General features: G+C 41.1%; 1 protein-coding gene across 1 annotated transcript in view; it reads right to left on the reverse strand.

The window, feature by feature from the left end:
- Positions 1-23723, reverse strand: part of zc3h3 (zinc finger CCCH-type containing 3) — a 275802-nt gene that overhangs the window by 18949 nt on the left and 233130 nt on the right. Inside the window, exons 10-11 of the mRNA XM_043687898.1 lie at positions 22628-22821; positions 14857-15047 (exon numbers count right to left, since the gene is read on the reverse strand). Coding sequence (XP_043543833.1) covers positions 14857-15047; positions 22628-22821 — 385 coding nt within the window. The remainder of the gene's footprint in view (positions 1-14856; positions 15048-22627; positions 22822-23723) is intronic.

Consider the following 23723-nt stretch of genomic DNA (forward strand, 5'->3'; position numbering starts at 1 on the left):
CACTTTTTCTTAAACGACCTATTACAACTAGGTTATTAATTAACCCTTTCTCATTCCAAGAAAGCAAATAAAGGGTAGCTTGTTCAGAATTGGTTCCTCAATGTACTGGTCTAAAAAAGCCATTTTGTACACACTCCAGGAGTTCATTTACCATACTGTTATGACTAATGCGGCCTGTCCAGTTAGTACAAATTTAATTATCTGCCATGATGGGATTTGAACCCATATTCCCAGCTGACAAACCTAGGATTCTGCATTATTAGTGCAGTGACACTTTGTTTCCCCCAAAACAGCTTCTTATGACAATGGCATTGGAACAGTACGCTCACTGAACCACCAAAATAGACAGGCAGCGTATTACTATTTCACTTGAAAGATAGCAACTGCAAAAATGCAGTAACCCCTCAGTATTAAACTGTTATTTTAAATAAAGCAGTAATTCTTCCATCAGGATCTTCACTCAAAGAAGCAGTTCTTCCTGGTTTTTCTCCAAATAGTCAGACTCCTTAAAAAAAATTGAAATTACATCAAAATGATTTGCTAATTTTATATGAAATAGTTTATTTAAACATTTGAGTCTGAGGAATCTGTTGGAAGGAGTTAGTCAGCCTGAACAGCTGAGGGGATTAAATTAGTTTAAATGACATATTTGTTGAAGCACACTAGGTTAATGACTAGGTCTGTGTTGATGTTAATTTAACTCTCTTGGAATGCTGTGCTCAACATTTTGCAAAATGCTAAAATGTCTGACTACCAGCACAAAAAGTAATAATTTATGATATTCGGACGGCATAGTGCAGGATGCCCCATGCACATTAGGTTTAAATCCATTTTTCAGTCATTGATATGTTTATGCCATGAGATTGATGCTCGGGTTATCATTCAAAGAGGCAAGAATGCTAAAAACTGTCAATGTAAACATCCAGGCTCTGCAAAACATGACAACACAAACATGATGGGTTGACTGGCCTCCTTGTTGCTGCAAACACTTTGTGAACAAGCAAACAGGGCAAAGCAGTAACTCTAGCTGCCTTGGCTTTAAGAATTAAATGGAAGTATGGTGGTCTTGCTGTAGATTTACTTTTTATTGGTTTATTTAACATACAAACAGAGCAGCATTAGGCCATACATCCTTGAAATAGGTAAAATATTGCTCATGATAGAAATGCGAAATCAAAAAAAATGAAATATTAGAAATGCTCAGCAGGTTTGGAGAGAGAAACAATTCAAGGTTAAAAGAGGCTTTTTATTGCCAAGAGCAGCAGCAATTTTGAGGAAAGGTTGAGAGATCAACAAAGAAAGATGAATGATACAAATGGAATGAGAGCAAACTGGCAGGCAAAAGGAATTGTATTTTCACTGTACAGGTCGGAATTGGGAGTCAACAGATTTCCCACCTTTATTGCCTGTTGAAGTATCTCAAAAAGGTGCAATTATCATTCGAAGGGGTAGGCTGAGTGTTCAATGATGCTGGAATCAGGTTCAGCGCCACTGCAAACCAAAGGTGCTGCTAAATGCTGAGGCTGGCTGGTTACAACGTAAGTTCAAGATCTCAGCCAAGAATATACAATGAGGCTTGACTGACAACACAGACCTTCATCAGGGTGCTGAACATACCTATGCACGGGGAAATATTGTTTGATCAATCGGTATTTCTTTCAGAACAGAGTGCAAATGTTTAGAAATGGGCATGGAAATGCCATGAATTGGCAAGGGGGCATCCCAGGGACAAGAGGTAATGTGCGTGTATGTGAGAGAAAGTGTGCACGTGCGTAATGGTGGAAGGGAGTGGGAGTGGAAGAAATGGCTGACATGGAAAGCACTTGAGGGTGTAGAGGGGCATGAGTGGTATGCAAGGCAGTAGGACCTCAAAGTTTCTTTCAAAGCATTCCCTCATTCCAACTATGGTGCAAGATCACTCTTAGAGGTTGTGCACCACATACACTTAGTAAGTCAGCCACCACCATGAAAATTGCTTGAATATGCAATGATGCCAGCCATGTCGGGATTGCAGAATAAAGGTTTTCTTCCATATGAGTGAAAATCGCCGCTGCTGGAGATGGGGCAGGAATCATGGAATTGTAATTAATTTACTTCACCAATTATAAATGTCTGCAAAGGCTCTCTAAAAACTTCAACCCATAGAAATATTGCAAAAACCTATCCACGCACATATAATCAATAGACTGGTGAAAGTAAATGCAGAGGCTGAGGCAGGAGAAATTATAATCTTTTTAATCTTTGTAATCTTTGTGTTTTACCTTTGTAATCATTAAAAACACATAAATAGAGAACACACACCGGATCATCAACGCCACACTCACAGGAATCCGATTCACTGGAGAGGAAGAAGACAACCAACTCCCATTCCTAGACGTGATGGTACAGAGAACACTGAATGGAGAATTCACCACAAAGGTATACAGGAAAGCCACACACACAGACCAAGTCCTAAACTACGAAAGCAACCACCCCAACACACACAAAAGTTGCATCAAGACACTATTCAAAAGGGCCACAACACACTGCAGTACACCAGAACTGCAAAAAGAGGAAGAAGAACACCTATACAATGTATTCGCCAAAAATGGATACCCCTGCGATTTCATCAACAGGTGCCTAAGGGAAAGACAACGGAATGAGGACATGCCACAACCCAAAGGACTAGCCACACTACCATACATCAAGAGCATTTCCAAACTGAAAGCCAGACTACTGCGACCACTCGGATTCATAACAGCACACAAACCAACAGCCACTCTCAGACAACAACTCACCAGAACGAAGGACCCACAAGCAACATGAGTTCGACTGGGACAACACTACTATTATAGGACAAGCCAAACAGAGAACAGCCAGGGAATTCCTAGAGGCATGGCACTCATCCACAGATTCAATCAATAAGCACATTGACCTGGACCTAATATACCGACCACTGCAGTGGACAGCTGGAACTGATAACCGGAAGCGGCAGATTCAAACCACTACAAATGCCGGAGGAAAGATCACAGAAACGCTTCACAGGAGTCTCCCAAGCATTGAGGATGTCACCTAGACAGGGGACGAAACTTCTATAACACAAATTCCCAGCTCGGTGTACAGAACCACAACATGCAGTTAAAAAAACTACCACATGATTAGACAAAGTAAACATGGTTTTATGAGAAGAAAATGCATTTTGACAAATATTATTAACTTTTTAAAAATTTTGTAACAGGCAGGATAGATGGATAAAGGCAAACAAATGGATGTTTTAAAGTGTTCAAATGATCTTAGTCAGCAACTAACTGAAAAATAGAGCAAGGGTAATGATTCATAAGGCGGGGGGGGGTGCGGCAACATAATAAGAAAAGAAAAAGTCGCAATAATCTTTGCAAACCATTCGGCTGCTCCCTCACCACAGAGATGACTGGTGGTGGTTTAATCTGAGATTCACCACACTTCTGGTGAGGGGGAAGGCTGTCAGGGAGAGTTCTTCAGGTGAACATCAGCTGGTACAGGAATTGAACCCACACTGCTGGTGTCACTCACCATCGCAAATCAAGCATCCAGGCAAATGAGCTGACCAGCCACAGGTAATATATTGTAGCAGGGATTGGTTAAAATAGAGAAAAACAGCAAGTAGTAATAAATGGGTAATTTCCAACTGGGAGGCTGCTGCATGGATCAACATTTTACAATCTATGTGAACGATGGAGACCGAAAGGCCAAGAGTAAACTGTTTTAAAGATGTAAAGCTGGGAGAATTTAGACTGTGAGGTGGACACAAAGGCCAGACTCAGGTACTGAATGATTTGGGTGTTGCCTAAGAAGATGGGAAAATCATGTGGGATCAGCAGTGAGGTGTTTCTTGAAATCAAGACCCAAAACCCCTATTTTCCAACCAAGTGTTGAATGGCAAAACTAGATTCTTGCTAGTGACTAGTAAATGGCCTAGTTGTATGCATAGTTAATCTCACTTCATTTTGAAAACCAACTTATATGCAATATCGTATTCTCTGACCCCGTGGATAGAAACTGGATGGTGACATTTCCGGACATTCAGCTCATGGATTACGCCATGGTGCCTCTAAGGGATCTGTATGCACTCTCTTAGCACTCGCTTTGCACTAACTGGGATGCTCACAGTGTTCTTTTCTTGCCTTGTGTTTCTGTGCTTTGCCCTATTAGCCATAGCTTAAAGGCACACAATCCTTCTGTCATTTTAGCATAGATACAAAGGCAGCTTAACATAGTTGTCAGCAATGATAATCAAAGGGATGGACATGCTGCATTCTGGCATTGTGCTAAGTTATTGCCACATCTGCACCATGTACCTGCAACATACAAGAAAAAAACACTGCATTGGAAACTAACGAACAGCCGTAGCTCAAAATCAAAGAGGTGAAGTCCTCAGTCAATAGGGGGATTCAGTCACAGTAAGTCAAAGGTATCATTGATGATCAGCCTCAAGGGTTTGGATATGGTCAGTAACCTATTTGGGACGGTCAGGGTCAGAGGAGTACAAATCACTACAGTTTGCGGAGTGGGCCAGAACCAGCCATGCAGGTCCAGTTCAACCAGTCCAGGGTGTCATGGTGTGTAGGTCTGGCAGCTGTATACAGGTCAGTCAGCGGTCCTGTCATAACAGCACTTGGGGGTGTCTGTTGTAGTCAGTTAGTCCTGTGGGTCAATTCAATGAAATCAAAGCAAGTTATTGAGGCCATTGCTTCAGTGAGTAAGTCAATTCTGTGGATTGGACACAGCATGCAGAAGGCAGAGATCAGATCTGACAGAGATTTTTAATATCATTCATGGGCTGAAAAGAGTAAATAGGGACAAGTTATTCCACTCATAAAAGAAAAAAAGAACACAAGGACATAGATCCAAAGTAATGCACAAATGAAGCCAGGGTGGTAGGAGGAAAAAACGTTTTCACACAGCTAGTATTCAGCATATGGAATGCAGTGCCCGAAATGTAGTATTGGCTGATTCCTTGGACAGAAATTGTTTTGAGGGAAATGGGGAAAAGGCAAGAGATTGGTATTAAGTAACAGAACCTGCACAATTACGGACCTGCAATTCAATGATTCTGGGATAAAGAGAAGGGGAAAACTGCAGAATCTCTGCTGGAGTTCCTCAGGGTAGATATTTTCTAATCAACCTGTTCAGAGATATTACAACACACCTCTGGAGGAAGTGGCACTCGAATCAGGCCTGCTGTTTCAAACAGACGGACACTACCACTACACCACAAGAGCCCTCACATTTCTCAGAGTAGTGTCCTAGGCCAATCCATCTTCAATAACCTTCCCTTCACCATAAGGTCAGAAGTGGTATGGTCACTGACAACTGGCCAGTGTTCAACACTATTTACAACTCTTTGGATACTGGAACAGTTCATGCCCAAATGCAGCAAGATTTGGACAACACCCAGGTTTGGGCTGACAAGTGGCAAGTAACAGCTGCCCTGCAAAACAGCAAGGCAATGACCATCTCCAACAAGACAGAATCTGATCATCACCCATTTATTCAATAGTATTACCATCACTGAATCCTCCACTATCAACATGAACATCACTCCCATTGACTAGAAACCGAAGTGGACTAGCTGTATGAATACTGTGCCTATGAGAGAAGTTCAAAGGCTGCAACTCACCTCTCAACTTCCTAACACTTGTCTTCATGACACAAGTCAGGAACATGATGGCCTGCTTTCCATTTGCCAGGATGAGTGCAGCTCCAACACTCAAGAAGCTTGACACTACCCTGGGTGAAGTTCACTTGAACAGTACCACATGTGTCATTCCCTCCATCACCGATACTCAGTTGCAACAATGTGCATACTACAGAAATACACCAAGGCTTCTTAAACACCACTTTACAAATTCCAACCAGTTCCATCTAGAAGGACGAGAACAGAAGGCAAATTCTTTTTCAAGTCAGTCACCATCCTGACCTGGAAATATATAGCCATTCTTTCACTGGCAGTGGGTCAAAATCATAGAACTCCTTCCCTCATGGCATTGTGAGTTTTCCTACACCAGTTTGAGAAGGGAGTTGCCACCATTACTAGACATGGATAATAAATGCTGGCCCAGCCAACAATGCCCACATAGATTGTCCAAACCACTCTGGCTTTGATAGAGCTGTAGGGGTAATGCAAAGATATGAAGTTGGAAGACAAAGTGGTCTGTAGGCATGTATGGAGATGTAGTACTGATGGACTTGAGAGGGATTACCTGGAAGAACATGGAGATTCAAAAGGGGTGTAAATGCTGGTCCCAAGCAATTTTGAAGCTGATTCCCTCTCAGCTTGAACTGTTAGTGTTCAACAATATGCTCTCATATGCAATGATGCCTTTTTGAATAATTTGTGGATGGGAGAATAAGGTATCAGTTCTGAGGAAAAATCATACTGGTCTTGATATGTTCAATTTGTTTCTCTTTCTACAGAAGCTACCTGGCTTGTTGATTTTCTCTAGCATTCAGTACTTGTTTCAGATGTCCAGCAACTGCTATATACTTTTATTATTTATCAGTAATCATATAGCATTGACAATCTCCTGTGGTCTTTACATGACCTGAATTATTCTGCATTTATCAGCAAAAGGTGCTATGGCAAAGTTCAGGCGTTCAATGGCCCTCCTTATCAGAGTCTTCCATATCCCATTGTGTGGAAGAGTATGGTAAACCATTATTTGTGAGTGATGCGAATGCTAACCAATGACAGAAAAATCTGTTCCATTTCTGATATTCCCCACAGGATCAATGGAAGCATGACCAATGGATCCAGCTGCAGCAGTTTTCTTGCATGAACTGCATGGCAACTAAGAATCAAATAAACGAAGAAGGAAAATATGTGCTATAGGCCCAGGAACAGCAGCAATCTCCAGCGGATGCTGAACAACTTCCGTAAGAAGAGATGGCAGGTGAAGGCCTCCTCAGGCTGCAATCTTTCATCCTCAATGCTATTTCCTCCAAATGAACAAGCAGCAGTGCCACCACAGACCGAAAATGTCTTAGAACACTGCCAGTGAACTGTGCTAACTGCTGCAGTGGCAACTGTGATGTGAAGGAGTGAGTAGCCATCCTATCCTAGTGGCACTAAACTCTTAGGCAACTGGCTGCTTCTAAGGAGTCACTACAGTCCTGTGTAGGATCCCTCAACCTTCAACCCACAAATTTATTAGCGCTTTTACCAGTGCAATTTGTGCCAATCATATTGCATTTGCCTGTTTTCCCATAACAAGGTCAGTGCTACAGGTTGGGCAGTAGGCTTTAGGAACATAGCTTGCTTCCTCAAAGTGCACAGTGCAATAGACAATACACATTGCATTGAGAGCACTATATCTTCATATAGCCAACTTCCACAACACAACAGCATTCCATTCCATCAGCAATCCATCACCAATGTGCAAGCAATTTGTGATTATTGTTACCATGTCTTTCTAGGACCACGCGAGGTGTTCTGGAAACTGCCATGGTGCCTATCTTCTTGAGAACCCTCATATTAGTGGTTCATTTCAAGGGCTGAATGTTGTACAAGATGGGTTACACAGAGACAAGGATTACTTTCTATGACCATGCTCATGACTCCATTATGCAACCACTTGACTGAGGCCAAGCATGGATACAGTGCAGCCCATTCTTTGATCAGGGCCATAGTGGAGCAGACAATTGGTCTGAAGATAAGGTTCCAAGGCTTAGATCATTCTACGAGGGGTCCTTATAGTAGGGTCCAGACAAAGTGTGCTGTACACTCTGAACATACTGAGCTGGCAAAGAGAGACTGTGATAAACTTTAGAGAGCTGAGAGTGTGCCTTCAGTCTTCCAAGAAGGAAGGCGAGGACATTCAACAGGAGAAATAGCACCTTCGGTATGAAAGTACTTCGGTATCAAAAGCAACGAGTTAGACAGGTCTTAATTGACACTGATATGGAGATTCATTCATTGACATTAAATTTGTTGCTGCTGGAAGGGGAAGCAGTCCCTGTCTGTTCCCAGAGCCAAATGAAGCTTCTGTTTGTTTTTTGTTCCCCTTTGTCATTGCTGAATTGAAAGTGAATGTTTTGAATCATTTGTGAGCTTTCTAGTTCCAGATGGTCCAGCACTAAAAAATGAGAAGGTGCTGGGCTACACGAGGCATTGGGGTAAGAGTACACAGGGTTTTAAGAGGAGTTAAAGCTAAGGAAGGATAAACTATTGCTTAGTTCAGCATGTTATAACTTTGAGGTGCACTTCTTAATCATCTGTTAGCTCACTGCTGACTGTCTTTCCAAGAAAAAGGGAGAGAGAGCGAGCAGTCTGCCACCACATAATATTCTGCCCCACATCTGCAAAGTCCCTAAGACAATGATCTCAGAAGAATAAAAGTAAACAATATTTCTCCTTCCAATAGTAATGCATTGCCTAAGGTACTCCTCAAAGTGGATCACTGACCATAAGCAAGGAGCTTGTGAGTGAGAAAGTGATTCAGTGACACAATTCGATCATGTTACAATTAGAATACATTAGTCATGATAATGTTTGAATTGCTGATTAGACACTAATGTCACAAACAAAGCTATTGTGTGTTTCAAGCATCTGCTTCACTTCAGTACAATATAAGCAGCCAAGACATTGAAGGGCCATTACCAAATGGAACTCCTTCTTCCTCTCTCATTCTCTCCAGCTAACAAGATTCTGAACCTTGTTTGCATATGGTAAGCATCCATGTGTTGAAGAAAGAGATTATGAAGAAAGAGATTATAAAGAAAGAGCTAAACTCCAATCCTCCTACTTCCAGAAGAACAGATAAATCACCTCCAGAATCTCTAACTTGCTGAACAGTGAATGCATTAGGACCAAGTGAAAGCCATGCGATTACTAAATTCAGCATAAAATCAACCAACTCACTAACCTCATTAATGCACATCCCTTTAGTACACGAGTCATGATAATGGTTGCTGGTCAGACACTAATGTCACAATCAAACTTGCTTAACCTGTCCTCCTGCACTCTGTAATCTATTTATGTGGGTGTAAACCACTGCATGTCCATGAACATGAAAGTCAATACTTAATTTATTATTTTCCTTAGACCAATAAAATATGTAGAGTTTCCTGTGTAAAAGCTCAGTAAAACCAATCTAAATTTGTCTTTTTGATCAAAAAGCTTAAACAGTTGAACACTCACTGAATTGGTAAATATATCCTTTCAAAAAAAAACTTCTTAGTCAATTGAGGAAAGGCAGAACATGGAGCCATCCGATCCCTCTTCCTCCAGTCCTAACAATTTATTGAATTTTCACAATTTATGTTACTTGCTTCAGATTTCAATCATTTCCAAATTTTTTTCTCACCTCCAGATTCAGCATTCCTCAAATTACAGAACTACACTGGCACAGGCGGAAGCCACTGAATTTGTGACTCTAGGAAAATGTTGTTTGTTTAGTTCCATTCATCCGCTTGTTCCTCATACCATTTTAATAATACTTGTGTGTCGCTCCTGTGTATAAAAAAAAGCTTAACCTCTCGCTTTGTTATTTTGTGAATTATGTCTTTGAGTAAGAGAAGTTCCCCAGACAAATTCCCAACTCTGGACACCTCCATCAAGTCTCCTTGCAACCTTTCTTTGTTGCATGACTGTTCTCATGAAAAGATGCCTTGTTTCTCTAACCTTTTACCTCTAGCATCACCTTAGTGATATTCTTCTGCACTCTCCCTATAGCTTTGAAATCCCTCCTAAAGTAATCAAAATGGCGACCTAACCATTATTCTGCCTAGGTTTAATAAAATCTAAAGTTTTAACTGGAATTTGGTGGAGGTGCACTCAGCTCTAAATCAGAAAGCTGGGGTTTGAGTCTCACTCCAGAGATTTCAGCACAATTTAGGTTTACATCCCAGAACAACAGGAGGTGCTTTCCTGTGGATGAAACACTGATGCCTTATCTGTCCTCTGAGGTAAACGTAAAACTTTGATAGTATGATTTGAAGAGGAGTGTGACTTTTTTCCCCTAGTCCTGGCTAATATTAGTCATGTAATTAGCATCACTTAAGAATAGAGATCTATGAGATGTTGGCTGCGAGCAAATTATTCCCTATGGTCTGAACTGAGAAAGATACCACAGAAATGGTCATTTCTTGCTTGCTTTCAAAAGTACCTAAATTGAAATAATAGTCAGTACAATTGCTCTAATGGCTCAGCCAAAATCCCTAGTGAGCAGTCAATGAAGACTACCAGTGTGTATATATTGATCTAATTAGCAGCATCAGCAGCCTCAACACCTCAACAACACAACACTGGGGACAACTGACCTAATGCTTCAGCTGCCAATTGTTACCCAGTGACCCTTGTGGCTTTTGGCTTTGTTTACAGTCTTCCAGTACTCAAATGTAGACATATACATGAATTACAAATATTGAATCTTTTGAAGAAACAACAATGGTGTGGAACTGCATACTTCAACAAGAAGCTAACAACTTCAAAAGACGAAGTAATAAAGCCAGTCAAAAAACAATGTACAACTAATACTAATTTCAGAAAGGACAGAAAGGGGTTAACAAAAGCATTTTTTTGGAATATATTACAATTCACCGATCATAAACCTGGCAGTTAAATGCTCCATTATCTGAGCTATTATCTGACATAGACACAACATGGTAACATCCAAAAGCTATCAATTACTTTGAAGAAAGTCTGTCTCATCCCTTGCACTAACTTATTACCTATGCTCCAGTGATATGTCAAACAAACCTGTTCAGCTGTTAAGTGCGCACAGTGGTGCTGTTAAAAGCTGGAAGTGAACTCCTTCCATTATGATTATGACCATGAAATATGACAATAAAATGACATGTGCAGGGATCTCAAAAGCCTGCCACCTGCTGAGCTGAACTCTTGTTTATAACTGCTCAAAGAAGCATATCTCTGGAAAGTGTTTACAAAAGAAATCACTCAAAGCTGTAAAGACCCATCTCTCACTCCTCTCTCCGGCTTTAGCCAGAATGAATGCTGCCATTTACTCCTCACTAAACGGGCAATTGGGAAACAGAAACATCTGCTCGATTCCCTGAGACTTTTGTTCCCTTTCATGAACAAATTAAAGTACGACAAATGATCCGTAATTAAATTATCGCATGCATGAGGTGATCTGTGAGTGGTGCAGTCATCTTGAAATTATCAGTCCCAGCACATTTTTAAAATGGCTTCAAACTATTTAAAAAGAGGATGAAATATGGAAAATTCGAATTGCCTTGGAGGTTGCAAGCTGTTCTTGCTCAATGTCTGGGTAGTTATAAACTCCAGTAGATGACCGAAAACCACCAGGCTAACAGTCGATTGGCACCATATCTAATACTGAATAACTTAATAGTGCATTACACCATTAAGGACATTGGAAAACTGCAAAAACCCTTTTTTTTTAATAAAGATGATAAGTGTGTGCCTGCTGTTAATGGTGATCCCACAATAGTGTTCAGTAGTAACTTCCAGGATAGTTGTTCAGGAAAAAGTAATTGTAATGTATGTTCAAGTTAGGAATGATAGGCAACTTGCAGGGGAAATGGTGTTTCCATGCAATTAATGCTCATCCCTCTAACTTGACTCTGTCCAACAGCAAGCAGGTTGGATTGTGGCCTGTCAACGTGTCATGTCCGACCCATGACCAGAGATCAAATACAGAAAGGACAACTGGAAGATTCTGCAAGCTGCTGCTCAATCAGATGCCGTTTTGGACCCATAGTTGCACCAGATGAGTTCACTTGTAAACCCATCACCAACCAAAGCAGAAGAGAAATTACTTCTAACAGAGAAGCAGTACGCTTTGTGCATGTGAATAGTTTCAACCAGCCTGAGGCCTGTGCACTGAGCGCAGTGACAAGTCTGCTCAAACATATGGAAAGAGTTAGAGTATGGGATGGGATATCTGCCAAGCAGTGACAGGGATAGCAGGCCTGAACCAGGGAGCAAGGTCTTAGAATGAAGGCCCCCAAGTCATGGAGTTAATTGTAGTCTGATGGATGAAGTTCCTTTCTTCAAACCCAGGCCCTGAATGAGTGAAGGACTGAAACGAAGATGCTGGATTGGGAAGCTTAGGCAAGGGATGGGACAAAGCTGAGTGACTGTGGGAGCATATGATAGAAAGAGAGAGAAAGACAAAGACAAGTTGAGGTATGTGTGTGGTGGTGGTGAATGTCAGGGTGATGCGAGTGGAGGACAGGGGTTAAGAATGAAAGAGAGAGGGAGATAAGAGTGTGATTAAGATAGTGAGTATGTTGGCGGGGGTGTTGTATGTGAGAGTGACGCGAGTATACAGGGGTGAAGGCGAAGTGCATTGGAGAGTGGGGTGAAAATGGGAGTGGTGTTAGCGAAGGAGAGCGGAGTGAGTATGGGAGAGTATGTCAGTGTACATGAAGATGGTGAGCGTATTTGTGGGGATGCTGTATGAGAGGTTTAGGTATATGGGAGTGAGGGGTGACTGCATGGGGATATGAGAATGGGAGAGGTGTGAACAAATGACAGCGGAGCGAGTGAGGGAGAGAATGGCGAGTGAAGGAGAGGGAGGTAAGGCTGTGGGAGAAGTGGGCATGAAGGAGTGTGCGTGCTGGTGAGGGAGAGTAAACACAACAAACATAATGCATATGAGAGAAGGGAGAGAGCTTGTGAGTCTGAGATGAGTGAATCAAATGTTCACCCATCCTTCTCCATCCCTCCCCAAAGACCTAATGCAGAGCAGGTGGGTGAGGAAGAAAAGCAAGCCAAAACAATAAATTACTCCTGACCCCACTTGTCTACGAATTCTGCTGTGATCAGCTCAGAGGGTGGAACACCAGAGGTGATGCAAGATCAGCAAGGTTAAGTAAAAGCCAACTCCTTAGATTAACTCCGACCCCACCAACATCTGTGGACTTGGGCCTAGTTTGTCTGTCTCTGTAGCTCTGCTTCTCTGAAGAAAAGGCAAAGCAGTTTAATTAGTTATTTCTAATTCTGAGCACTTTTTAATAGCCATTTTTATTAATTAATCATTTATTTAAGTTTTTGATTTATTTCTTTGGAATGGTTTTTGAATTGTATGGTTACTGCTGTATGAAATCTAATGTTTCTGAAAATTGCTCAGACTCTAGGAGAGACAGAAAAATTGAAATGTGTGGTCCCTGTGCTAAAAGGTTGGCTAAGCTTGTTCTAACTGATAAAGGTCACCAGGGATGTGACACAGTGACAAATTAACCTTGGTGAGTCCCTGCAGTGTAACCAATAAATCGCATACAGTGTAGTATTGTAAGGTGTAGACGTTGAGTATTTTTAGACATCAGCCATTTTCTGCTTTTTTGCTTAACCCAGGAAAGCTCATGATAGCATGCCATGGAAATCTGTGTCAACTTTTGCGAAATCCCAAATGCCTTATAAGATTTTGATTTCTCGGTTTATTTGGCTTTCAGGATTCATTGGCCTTTACAACCTCAAGATCTGTGACAACCTTAACCATCTCACAACATTGGCTGGAAATTATGGCAATTAAACATTCTATGGCTCTGCAACTGATTTGAGAGATGACTGGAATAATTTTCCAAATACTTTTAGAAATCCTACCCACTGACAAGCAGAACCAGGCAATTTGATTATAGTGCCATTATAACCAGTTTAGAACTTGCCTGTTATTCATACATGCATTCTCCCTATGATACTGCTTCATCCAGGTACTTAGATCTAATGTTTCCCTCTGTACTATATTTTTCATTAAACAAGAACCATTTTACAATCAAATATTTTTCGACTGAAAAGATTTACATTTATTATATGATAGGAAGGCTGTGATTTTACAAGAAAAGGTGCAAAGGATGTTGCCTGGGCTGGAAATTTCCAACAATGAAGAAAGAGTAGATAGGCTGGGTTAGTTTTCCTTATAGCAGAGAAGGCCGAGAGGGTCCTGATTGAAGTATACACAATTACGAGAGGTTTAGATAGGGCAGATAGGAAGAAATTTTTCCCTTTTGTAGATGAGGTAAACAAAAAGGGCATAATTTTAAGATAGGGAGATTGAGATGAAATTTGAGGAAATACCTTTTTCATCCAGAGGGTTGTGGGTATCTGCAACTCACTGCCTAAAAGGATGGTAGAGGCAGGAACTGAGAAGACTAAGAATTGTTTAGATGAGCACTTGAGATGTCATAGTACATAAGGCTGCATGTCAAGTGCTGGAAAATCAGATTAAACAGATAGATGCTTGATGCCAAGCATGGACATAATGGGGCCGAATGAACTTCTCCATGTTGTATAAATTCTAGAGCTCTTACATACTGCTTTTCTAGCAGAAAGCTGGGAATTGATTCCAGATCCCAAAGAATCTGTACTTTTGGAGTGATCAGATCAGTTTTTGGTTTGTACAAGTATGTCACATTTGGAACGCCTACGAGACAGATTTGCTTTACCACACCAATGGTAATCAGGTAAAGTCAGCTGAAGAGCAAACATCACTAAGCGTGATGAGTCACCAACTTCTAAACATAATTTCTGGGAATTTAACTGTCTTCTCCTAAGCTTTAAAATCCTCTTTACAGTCTTGATATTTGACAATGATTTTATACATCTTCTCTTGAACTCTTCCTCCTACTGGTCATCTATTTCTTCCCTATGAATAACACTGACACATTTATTATATTAAAGGTTACATACAAACATAAACTAATGATTTTGGAATGAGTTGGTAGGTGAGCAAGGATAACTAAGCATTCCAGATTTAACAAATCTAAACTAGCTCAGCAGTAGAGTTGGAGGATTTTCCTCAGCACCTAGCTCCTTACCTCATTTTGCGCTGGATCTGAGAGGGTGGGGATGTCAGTACCAAGGCAACACCAAATGAAACTGACCAAATATAAAAAAAATGAGTAAATACATACCCAGTGTTTCACCAGCTCTTACTTCTTCTACTTCAGAATCTGCTTTCTCTTCAGAAGATGTGGATGAATGAAGAGCAATGAATGCTGGCAACCAATCCTGGTTACCGCTATTGGTCTTCGATTCTTCAGTGATGACAGAAACGTTAGCTCCTCTTTCTGAGAATACTTGCTTCACAGTCTTCTCCAGCTCTCTACCAAAGATTGAGAGAATCATGATTTTTTTCTTTTATACAATCCAGTTACTCTACATACAAAGTTAGTCAATTTAATTGAACACATGACATTTTTTGGGATGCTACTCAAATGTAACTTTTTGCCAAGTGAAACAGATCTTATAATTCAAATCAGTTGCCAGCCTATTACAGCAGAAGAATTTATGCCAATTATCTTTGTTCAAAATGATAGCAGCAGGAGTTAAACCATGTTAAATATGCAATTAGTTTTGGAAAGTGAGTCTCTATATCGAGCAGAATTTCATTGGCTAGAATTAAGTATGTTGCAATTCTGTTACATTTAAAGAAGGAAGCCACACACTCAGTAATTCACTGACAGAAGTACTCCACAAGATATCATGTTTTTAAACAAAAACAAACTTCACCTCGTACAAAAACTAATTAAACAAAGCAAATATCACTAACATTTTTATTCATTTATGGGATGTTGGCATTTAAGAGTCAACCATGTTGCTATGGGTCTGGAGTCACATATAGGTCAAACCAGGCAAGAATGGCAGATTTCCATTGCTAAAGGACATTGGTGAATCACATGGCTTTAACAATCATCAACAGTGTTGCATGGTTGCCATGATTTCAGTTATCTTTTATAAAATAGAAGTCAAAATTTAATATTTGCAATGGTGGCATTTAAACCCATGTTCTCAGAACATTAGAGCCTAGGTTCTGAATTACTTGTCCAGTGGCATGATCATTATGCCATCACTTTCCCATAGAGTCATTCGGTATATTAATGCACCAACAAACACTGTACCGGTACTAATCCCATTAACGTGCACTTGGTCTATAGGCTACTATGCCCCAGTATTTTAAGTGCTCATCTAGATTCTTCAATGTTGCCTCCACCACTCTCTCAGGCTTCATGTTCCATATTTCTACCACGCTGTGGGTGAAAATACTTTTTCTCAGATATCCTCTAAGCCACTTACTCTTCACCTTAAACTTATGCCCACTGGTCTTAGACACGCATATAACACTACTGCTTATAAAGACATGCTATAAACTCAGGTCTACTTTCTATTTCAAGGAACAGGAGAATCAACGTTTCGGGCATAAGCCCTTCTTCAGGAAGAAGGGCTTATGCCCGAAACGTCGATTCTCCTGTTCCTTGGATGTTGCCTGACCTGCTGCGCTTTTCCAGCAACACATTTTCAGCTCTGATCTCCAGCATCTGCAGACCTCACTTTCTCCTCTACTTTCTATTTGCCTCCCAAGAGTTCCCTTGTACAACCTTGAAGGTTCATTCTCTTTTCCTGGGACCAATTTGAAAGGTACATCAACACTCTCTGGATTTCATTCTGATTTCTCCCCAGTGCTCCACTATTCACCAAGGTTCAAATTTCATGGGGTTCCTTCAATCAGCTTTTGGCTAAGCAACCCTCCAGTTTCTTTACTGCCCTCATGACTCTGGATTCCATACCACAGGCATGGGTCATCCTGCAACTCCTGTGCAGGGGCTTATCACTCATCAGAAAACATGCTAGTTTTCAAATACCCTGCTATGGGTTCAAACTACAACAATGCTGATTACTCTAAGTTGAATTGCAACTAAGTCAACTGCCTTTTACTAAAAGGATTATAGCTAACCTCTTCCTTTAGCTTCCAGTCATTTTTCCTTTCCCACTTTGCCTTTTAATGAATATTGGCACCCAACTGTAGGCACCACAGGAGTCAGATTTAATATTTACTCTATTTTAGATCTGGGTCTTGCTTTGTCTCTTGAGTTCCAAGGAAGTATAAAAGATTCAAAGTTGACAAGATATCTTACTTGCTTTTCTAAAAGCATCAAAACATTAACCAGTCTTGCAGCTAGTTACGCTTGAACAGAATTTACAAAACCAACTTAGAGTAAAGAATCTCACGATTCACATATCTTTATGGTAATGGGACATAAGATCTGCTCCCAGGTAGAAACACAAATTAACTACCAATTAATTCTGAAGCTTTCCTTTGTTTTTAAGAGTTAAAAATCACACAACACCAGGTTATAGTCCAACAGGTTTAATTGGAAGCACACTAGCTTTCAGAGCGTCGCTCCTTCATCGGGTGGTAATGGAGGGCTCAATCCTAACACACAGAATTTATAGTAAAAATTTACTGTGTGATGTAACTGAAATTATACATTGAAAAATTGATTGTCTGTTAAGTCTTTCATCTGCTAGAAGATGATAGTTTCACTTCTTTCATATGTAAATCTCAAAACCTTTTTTAAAAAGTTGCAATCTCAGGTTAGCTGTTAACAATAGTGATAGCTAGACAATATGTTGAAGGTGTTGGCCCCCTGTGTTCTCTGCCTATGCCATGAAGTTTAGATTGATTCCAATCTAAAAAGTGAGATATCGGAGTTCTACATGAATGCATGCAGTTTTTGAGTAAAGTACAATGTAACCCTGCAAGTACAAATTCACCCCACAAAATATATGTGTGCATGTGGGTCTTTGTGTGTGTGTGTGTGTGTCTGTCTGTCTGGCTTGGGGGTTGTGAGTGTGACAAAGTGTGTGTGTGTGTGTGTGTGCGTAGTGAGTGCAGAGTGTCTTAAGTCTGTGAGTGAGTGCATGTATGTGTGTGTGTGTTTGGGAGTGTGTGTGTCTGTAAGGGTGTGTGTGGATGTCTGTGTGCATGACTGTGTATATGTGTGTCCGTGTGTATAGGAGTGCCTGTGAGAGTTGTAGGATGGTGTGTGCGTATAGTGCAATGGTGGTCACCTATAATGTGACATGAATCCAAGGTCCCGGTTGAGGCCCTCCCTATGGGTACTGAACTTAGCTATCAGCCTCTGCTTGGCCACTTTTCACTGCTGCCTGTCCCGAAGTCCACCTTGGAGGATGGTCACCCGAAGATCCGAGGTTGAATGTCCTGGACCACTGAAGTGTTCCCTAACTGGGAGGGAACACTTTTGTCTGTTGATTGTTGTGCGGTGCCCATTCATCAGTTGTCGTAGCCTTTGCTCGGTTTCCCCAATGTACCATGCCTCTGGGCATCCTTGCCTGCAATGTATAAGATAGACAACGTTGGCTAAGTCACATGAGTACTTGCCATGTACAAGGTGAGAGGTGTCCCCACACGTAATGGTGGTATCTATGTCCACACTCTGACACGTCTTGCAGCGCCTACCATAACAGGGTTGTATGGAGTTGTCCTGAGAGCTGGGCAGCTTGCTACGAACAGCGATCTGTTTGAGGTTTGGCGGTTGTTTAAAGGCAAGTAGTGGAGGTGTGGGGAAGGCCTTGGTGAGATGCTCATCCTCATTGATAATGTTTTGCAGGTCACGAAGAACATGGCGTAGTTTTTCAGCTCCTGGGAAATACTGAACAACAAAGGGTAGCCTGTCGGTTACAGCACGTGTCTGTCTCCTGAGAAGGTCATTATGGTTCCTTGCTGTGGCACGTCAGAACTGGCGGTCGATGAGTTGGGCATCGTACCCCGTTCTTGTGAGGGCATCTCTGAGTATTTCCAGGTGTCCGTCACGTTCCTCCTCATCTGAGCAGATCCAGTGTACGTGTAGGGCTTGTCCATAGGGGATGGCAGTTTTAATATGTTTTGGGTGGAAGCTGGAGAAGTGTAGCATTATGAGGTTGTCTATGGGTTTGCGGTAGAGTGTGGTGCTGAGGTGTCCATCCTTGATGGAGATGCATGTGTCCAAGAATGAGACAGATAGTCAAGAATAGTCCATGGTGAGTTTGATGGTGGGACAAAACTTGTTGATATCACTGTGTAGTTTTATCAGTGACTCCTCGCCATGGGTCCAGAGGAAGAAAATGTCGTCAATGTACCTGGTGTATAATGTTGGTTGGAGATTCTGCATAGAGAAGAAGTCTTATTTGAACCTGTGCATAAAAATGTTGGCCTATTGGGGTGCAAATTTGGTCCCCATGGCTGTTCCATGTGTCTCGATGAAGAACTGGTTGTCAAAGGTGAAGACGTTGTGATCAAGGATAAAGCAGATGAGTTGTAGGATGGTGTTTGGAGATTGGCAGTTGTTGGTGTTGAGTACTGAGGCTGTTGCCGCAATGCCATCATTGTTGGGGATGCTGGTGTAGCGTGCGGAAACATCCACTATGACGAGGATTGTTCCCTGTTCAACTGGTCCATGGGTGCTGAGTTTCTGTAAGAAATCTGTAGTGTTGCTTCACCATTGTTAACAGATAACCTGAGAATGTAACTTTTTAAAATAAGGTTTTGTGATTTACACATGAAAGAAGTGAAACTATTATGATATTCTAACAGATGAAAGACTTAACAGACAATCAATTTTTCAATGTATAATTTCAGTTACAACACACTGTAAATTTTTGCTATAAATTCTGTGTTAGGATTGAGCCTCCACTACTACCTGATGAAGGAGCGACGCTCCGAAAGCTAGTGTGCTTCCAATTAAACCTGTTGGACTATAACCTGGTGTTGTGTGATTTTTTTAACTTTGTACACCCCAGTCCAACACCAGCATCTCCAAATCATTAATTTTTTAGAAACTGCAGACAGCAGAGGAATATAATGGCAGAGAATGTAAGATTATGCATTTTGGCACTTTTCTGCCTTATCCATATAATGTTTGATCCCCTTACCTAGTCAAAATCCATCAAGCTCAGCTTTGAATACATTTAACAACCTAGCCTCGACAGCGCTCTGCTGTAAAGAATTACACAGATTTATTACCATCAGAAAAATAACTTCCTCATCTCTGTCTCAAATGTCTTAAACCCTTTAATACTGAGCCTTTCAGCACTCACCTTCATTAGGCCTTGGTTTAAACATAGATAAAATAGCTAAATTCCAGAGGTGAGGTTTAGAGTGACTGCCCCAACAATAAGGCTGTATTTAACAGCGTGTGATATCAAGGTGCTCTAGCAAAACCGGAATCAATCAGGGAAAGCTCTCAGCTGGTTGGAGTCATACCTAGCAAAAAGGAAGATGGCTGTTTGTTGGAGGTCAGTCACACAGTTCCATGACATCTCTGCAGCAGTCTGTCAGGGCAGCTGTTAATTTTGTTATGGAAAGCAGCTGCTTCATCAACCATGTTCTCTTCATCATAAGGTTTGAAGTAGGAATATTTGCTGATGATTGTCCAACGTTCAGCACTAATCATGACTCTTCAGATACTGAAGCAGTCCATGCCTAAATGCAACCAGACCTGTAAAATATCCAGGCCTGGGTTGACTTGTGACAAGATTCATGTCCCACAACTGCCAGACAATGATTATCTCCAATAAGACAGCATGTAACCAGTGAAATCTGACATTCAATGGTACTACAATCACTAAGAGTGTAGTGGTGGTGTTTCCAGCTGGCCATAAATTGTACTGGACTAGCTATGTAAGTGTGAAGGATATAAAGCAGATCTTAAGGTTCGGAATCCTATGACGAGGAACTCATCACAAGACCCCACAAAGCATGTTCACCATTGCAAGACACAAGTCAGAAGTGTGATGAAACACTCCCCACTTGCTTGGATGAATGCAGCTCCAACCACACTCAAGAAGTTTGACACCATTCAGGACAAAACAGATGCTAATGGCAAAGGGCTGAAAATGTGTTGCTGGAAAAGCGCAGAGGTCAGGCAGCATCTAAGGAACAGGAGAATCGACGTTTCGGGCATAAGCCCTTCTAATTGCAAAGGCTAAAGTTCACTGCAACAGGAATTGAGTTCAGAAGTAGGGATGACTAACTTCAGTTATATAGAGTTTTGGTGAGACTGTACCTGGAGTATTATGTACAGTTTTATTCTCCCCATCTAAGAGTGGACATACATGCCATAAAGGGACTACAGCAAAGGCTCACTAGGATGATACTGGGGATGGCAGGATTGTCTTATGAGCAGATAATGAGAAGAGATTAAGGACAGATTATGAGGACTCATTTGCTAGAGTTTAGAAGAATGAGGGGCGTCTGTTTGAAACATACAAAATTCCAGCAGGCTAGACAGACTAACTGCAAGAAAGATGGTTCCCCTGGTTGGGAAGGCTATAACCAAGGATCACAGTCTCAGGATATGTGTTAGGCTATTTAGGATTGAGATGAGGAAACATTCCTTCACTCAGAGTGGCTAATCAGTGGAATTTGTGACCACAAAAGGTTCTGGATGCCAGGTTACTGAGCATATTTAAGAGACTGATAGATTTTTTAGATATTAAAGGCATTAAGGGACATGAAGAGAAAGTAGGAATACAACTCAATAGATGTTACAGGGGATCAGCCATGATCCTATTGTATGGCGGAGAAAGATCAAAATGTCGAACGGCCTACTCCTGATCGTATTTTCTGCTGGCACCACATTCACAGTGTTCCAGCAACAACGCTCAGTAGTCATGACTTGGAGACGTCGTTGTTGGACTGGGGTATACAAAGTTAAAAATTACACAACACCAGGTCAATCTGTTGGACTATAACCTGGTGTTATGTGACTTTTAACAACACTCAGTAGCAGCAGAATGAACTATCTACAAAACATACTGCAGAGATTTACCAAGACTCCTTATATAGCAACTTCCAAATCCACGGCCATTACCATCTATATGGTCAAGGGTGGCAGATACGTAGGAACACCACCAGATGCAGTTTCCCCTTCAGTCACTCACTATCAGCGTTTAAATATATCAGCGTTCCTTCTGTGTTACTGAGTCAAACTCCTGGAGCTCCCTCCTAACAGCATTGTGGGTGTACCTATACAAAATGGACTGCAATGGTTCAAGAAGGCACACATTCAAGAGTATCTAGGAATGGGCAATAAATGCTACCTACACACTCAACACATGAACAAATAAAAAAAATTACAATCTTACTAGTGCTGATAAACCCATATAATACAGTCACAAACAGAACTTAAGACTCCAAATAATCAACAAAATAGTTTCCTCTGGTAATACAGATTTAGTTTCCCAATCTGGTAGACCTATTGCTGCTGCCTTGAAGGCAAGTGCCCTGGCCCAACCTATCTTTGGCCAAATCTTACATTATCCAACTAACTTACAGCTTTCTGTTCATTTCATTGTACACAGTCTCTCACAAAATCCTATCTCGGGGCCCTATTCTTGCTTGCTCCTCTGGATGCTGTTGACCTCTGATCTCAGGGTCCTCCTCTTGTCTACTTGTCTAGATGCTGCTGACTGCCTGTCTTAGGTCTACTGCAGCTCTGCTCTCTTCATGTCATGGTTGAGATTCAGAATTTATTGAGTGGAGGAAATTCATAAGTATAAGCTGCTTTAAATCTTTCTCATGTGTTTTAGCAACATTACTTGGCTTTTGAAAAGAAATCTTAAAATTTACAGTGCAGGTGACTAGAAAATCATTTTATAGAAATTTTGGGCCAGCATTTGGGTGATGACATCTAATCACTCACTTCTGATGGTCAAATGAGGGTTTCTATTGACCATGAATTGAACTGGACCAGCCACATAAATATTATAGTTACAAGAACAGGTCAAAAGTTAGGCATTCTTTGGTATGTAACTCAACTGCTAATTCCCCATATACTTAGAGTAAAATATCTTATGACTAATCATTGTTTATCACAATTCCCAGGGGCAATCAACTTGTTTTACCTTTCTTTGTCATCTATGAGCTTAACTTGCTTTAAAGCCGAACCCTCCTCTTCCACTCCATCCTGACTTGTATCAGAAGTGTGTTTTCGTTTGTGGCTTTTCCGCTGTAGGTGCTGCAACTTGCACTTGGAACCCTGCGCACAGCTCCCAGTCTTGGAGAATTCAGGACAAACAAGTGTGTGCTTCTTTTTGCACTGGAGAAGAAACATTTTCTTTAAATGTCAGAAACTCTTCATTGAACATATATTGAAAATGCACGAAGGACAGCCTTTACAAATCGACAAAGAGTAAAGGCTAAACTACTTCGTCATGTGAACAGACCCAAGTACAATAGGTGAAAGAATACATTAATCAGTTCCATCCATGCTCCACACAACCCAAACTTTAGTAATTTCTATATCACTTTAGAATATACCTTAGACTTTGAAGTAATTATCCCAGCAGGAACATAACATCAGGAACACAGGGCAACTTAGAGATGTCAATAAAAGGTTTTGGAAAGAGGAGGCCCATGTGCAGAGAAGAGATGGATATAACAAAATCTACTCTGTGAATGCATCAGTCTTGAGGAAATCAGAGATCATTGAGCTGAGAGTTGATAATAAATTAGAGAGATACTTTTGCATCCTTGAAATTCTAAAAAGGGGCTCAGGATCAGAGAGACATTGGCATATATGTGCACAGCTCACTGAAGGTGGATGAACAGGTGGAGAGAGCATTTCATAAAGTATAGTGTGCTCTTGGCTTTATTAACAAAGCCCTAGAGCACAAGAGCAAGGAGGTGATGTTGAACTTGTGTAAGACACTTGTTAGACCTCAGCTGAATTATTGTGTACCATTCTGGATAGACAAAGACAACTTGTGCAGGAGTAGGCCATTCTGCCCTTCGAGCCAGAACCACCATTCATTATGATCATGGCTGATCATCCTCAATCAGTATCCTGTTCCTGCCTTATTTCCATAACCCTTGATTCCACTATCCTTGAGACCTCTATCCAACTCTTTCTTAAAAGAATCCAGAGACTGGGCTTCCACTGCCTTCTGGAGCAGAGTATTCCACACACCCACCACTCTCTGGGTGAAGTAGTTTCTCCTC

This window comes from Chiloscyllium plagiosum, chromosome 4, assembly GCF_004010195.1.
Source record: "Chiloscyllium plagiosum isolate BGI_BamShark_2017 chromosome 4, ASM401019v2, whole genome shotgun sequence".
Taxonomy (NCBI): Eukaryota; Metazoa; Chordata; class Chondrichthyes; order Orectolobiformes; family Hemiscylliidae; genus Chiloscyllium; species Chiloscyllium plagiosum.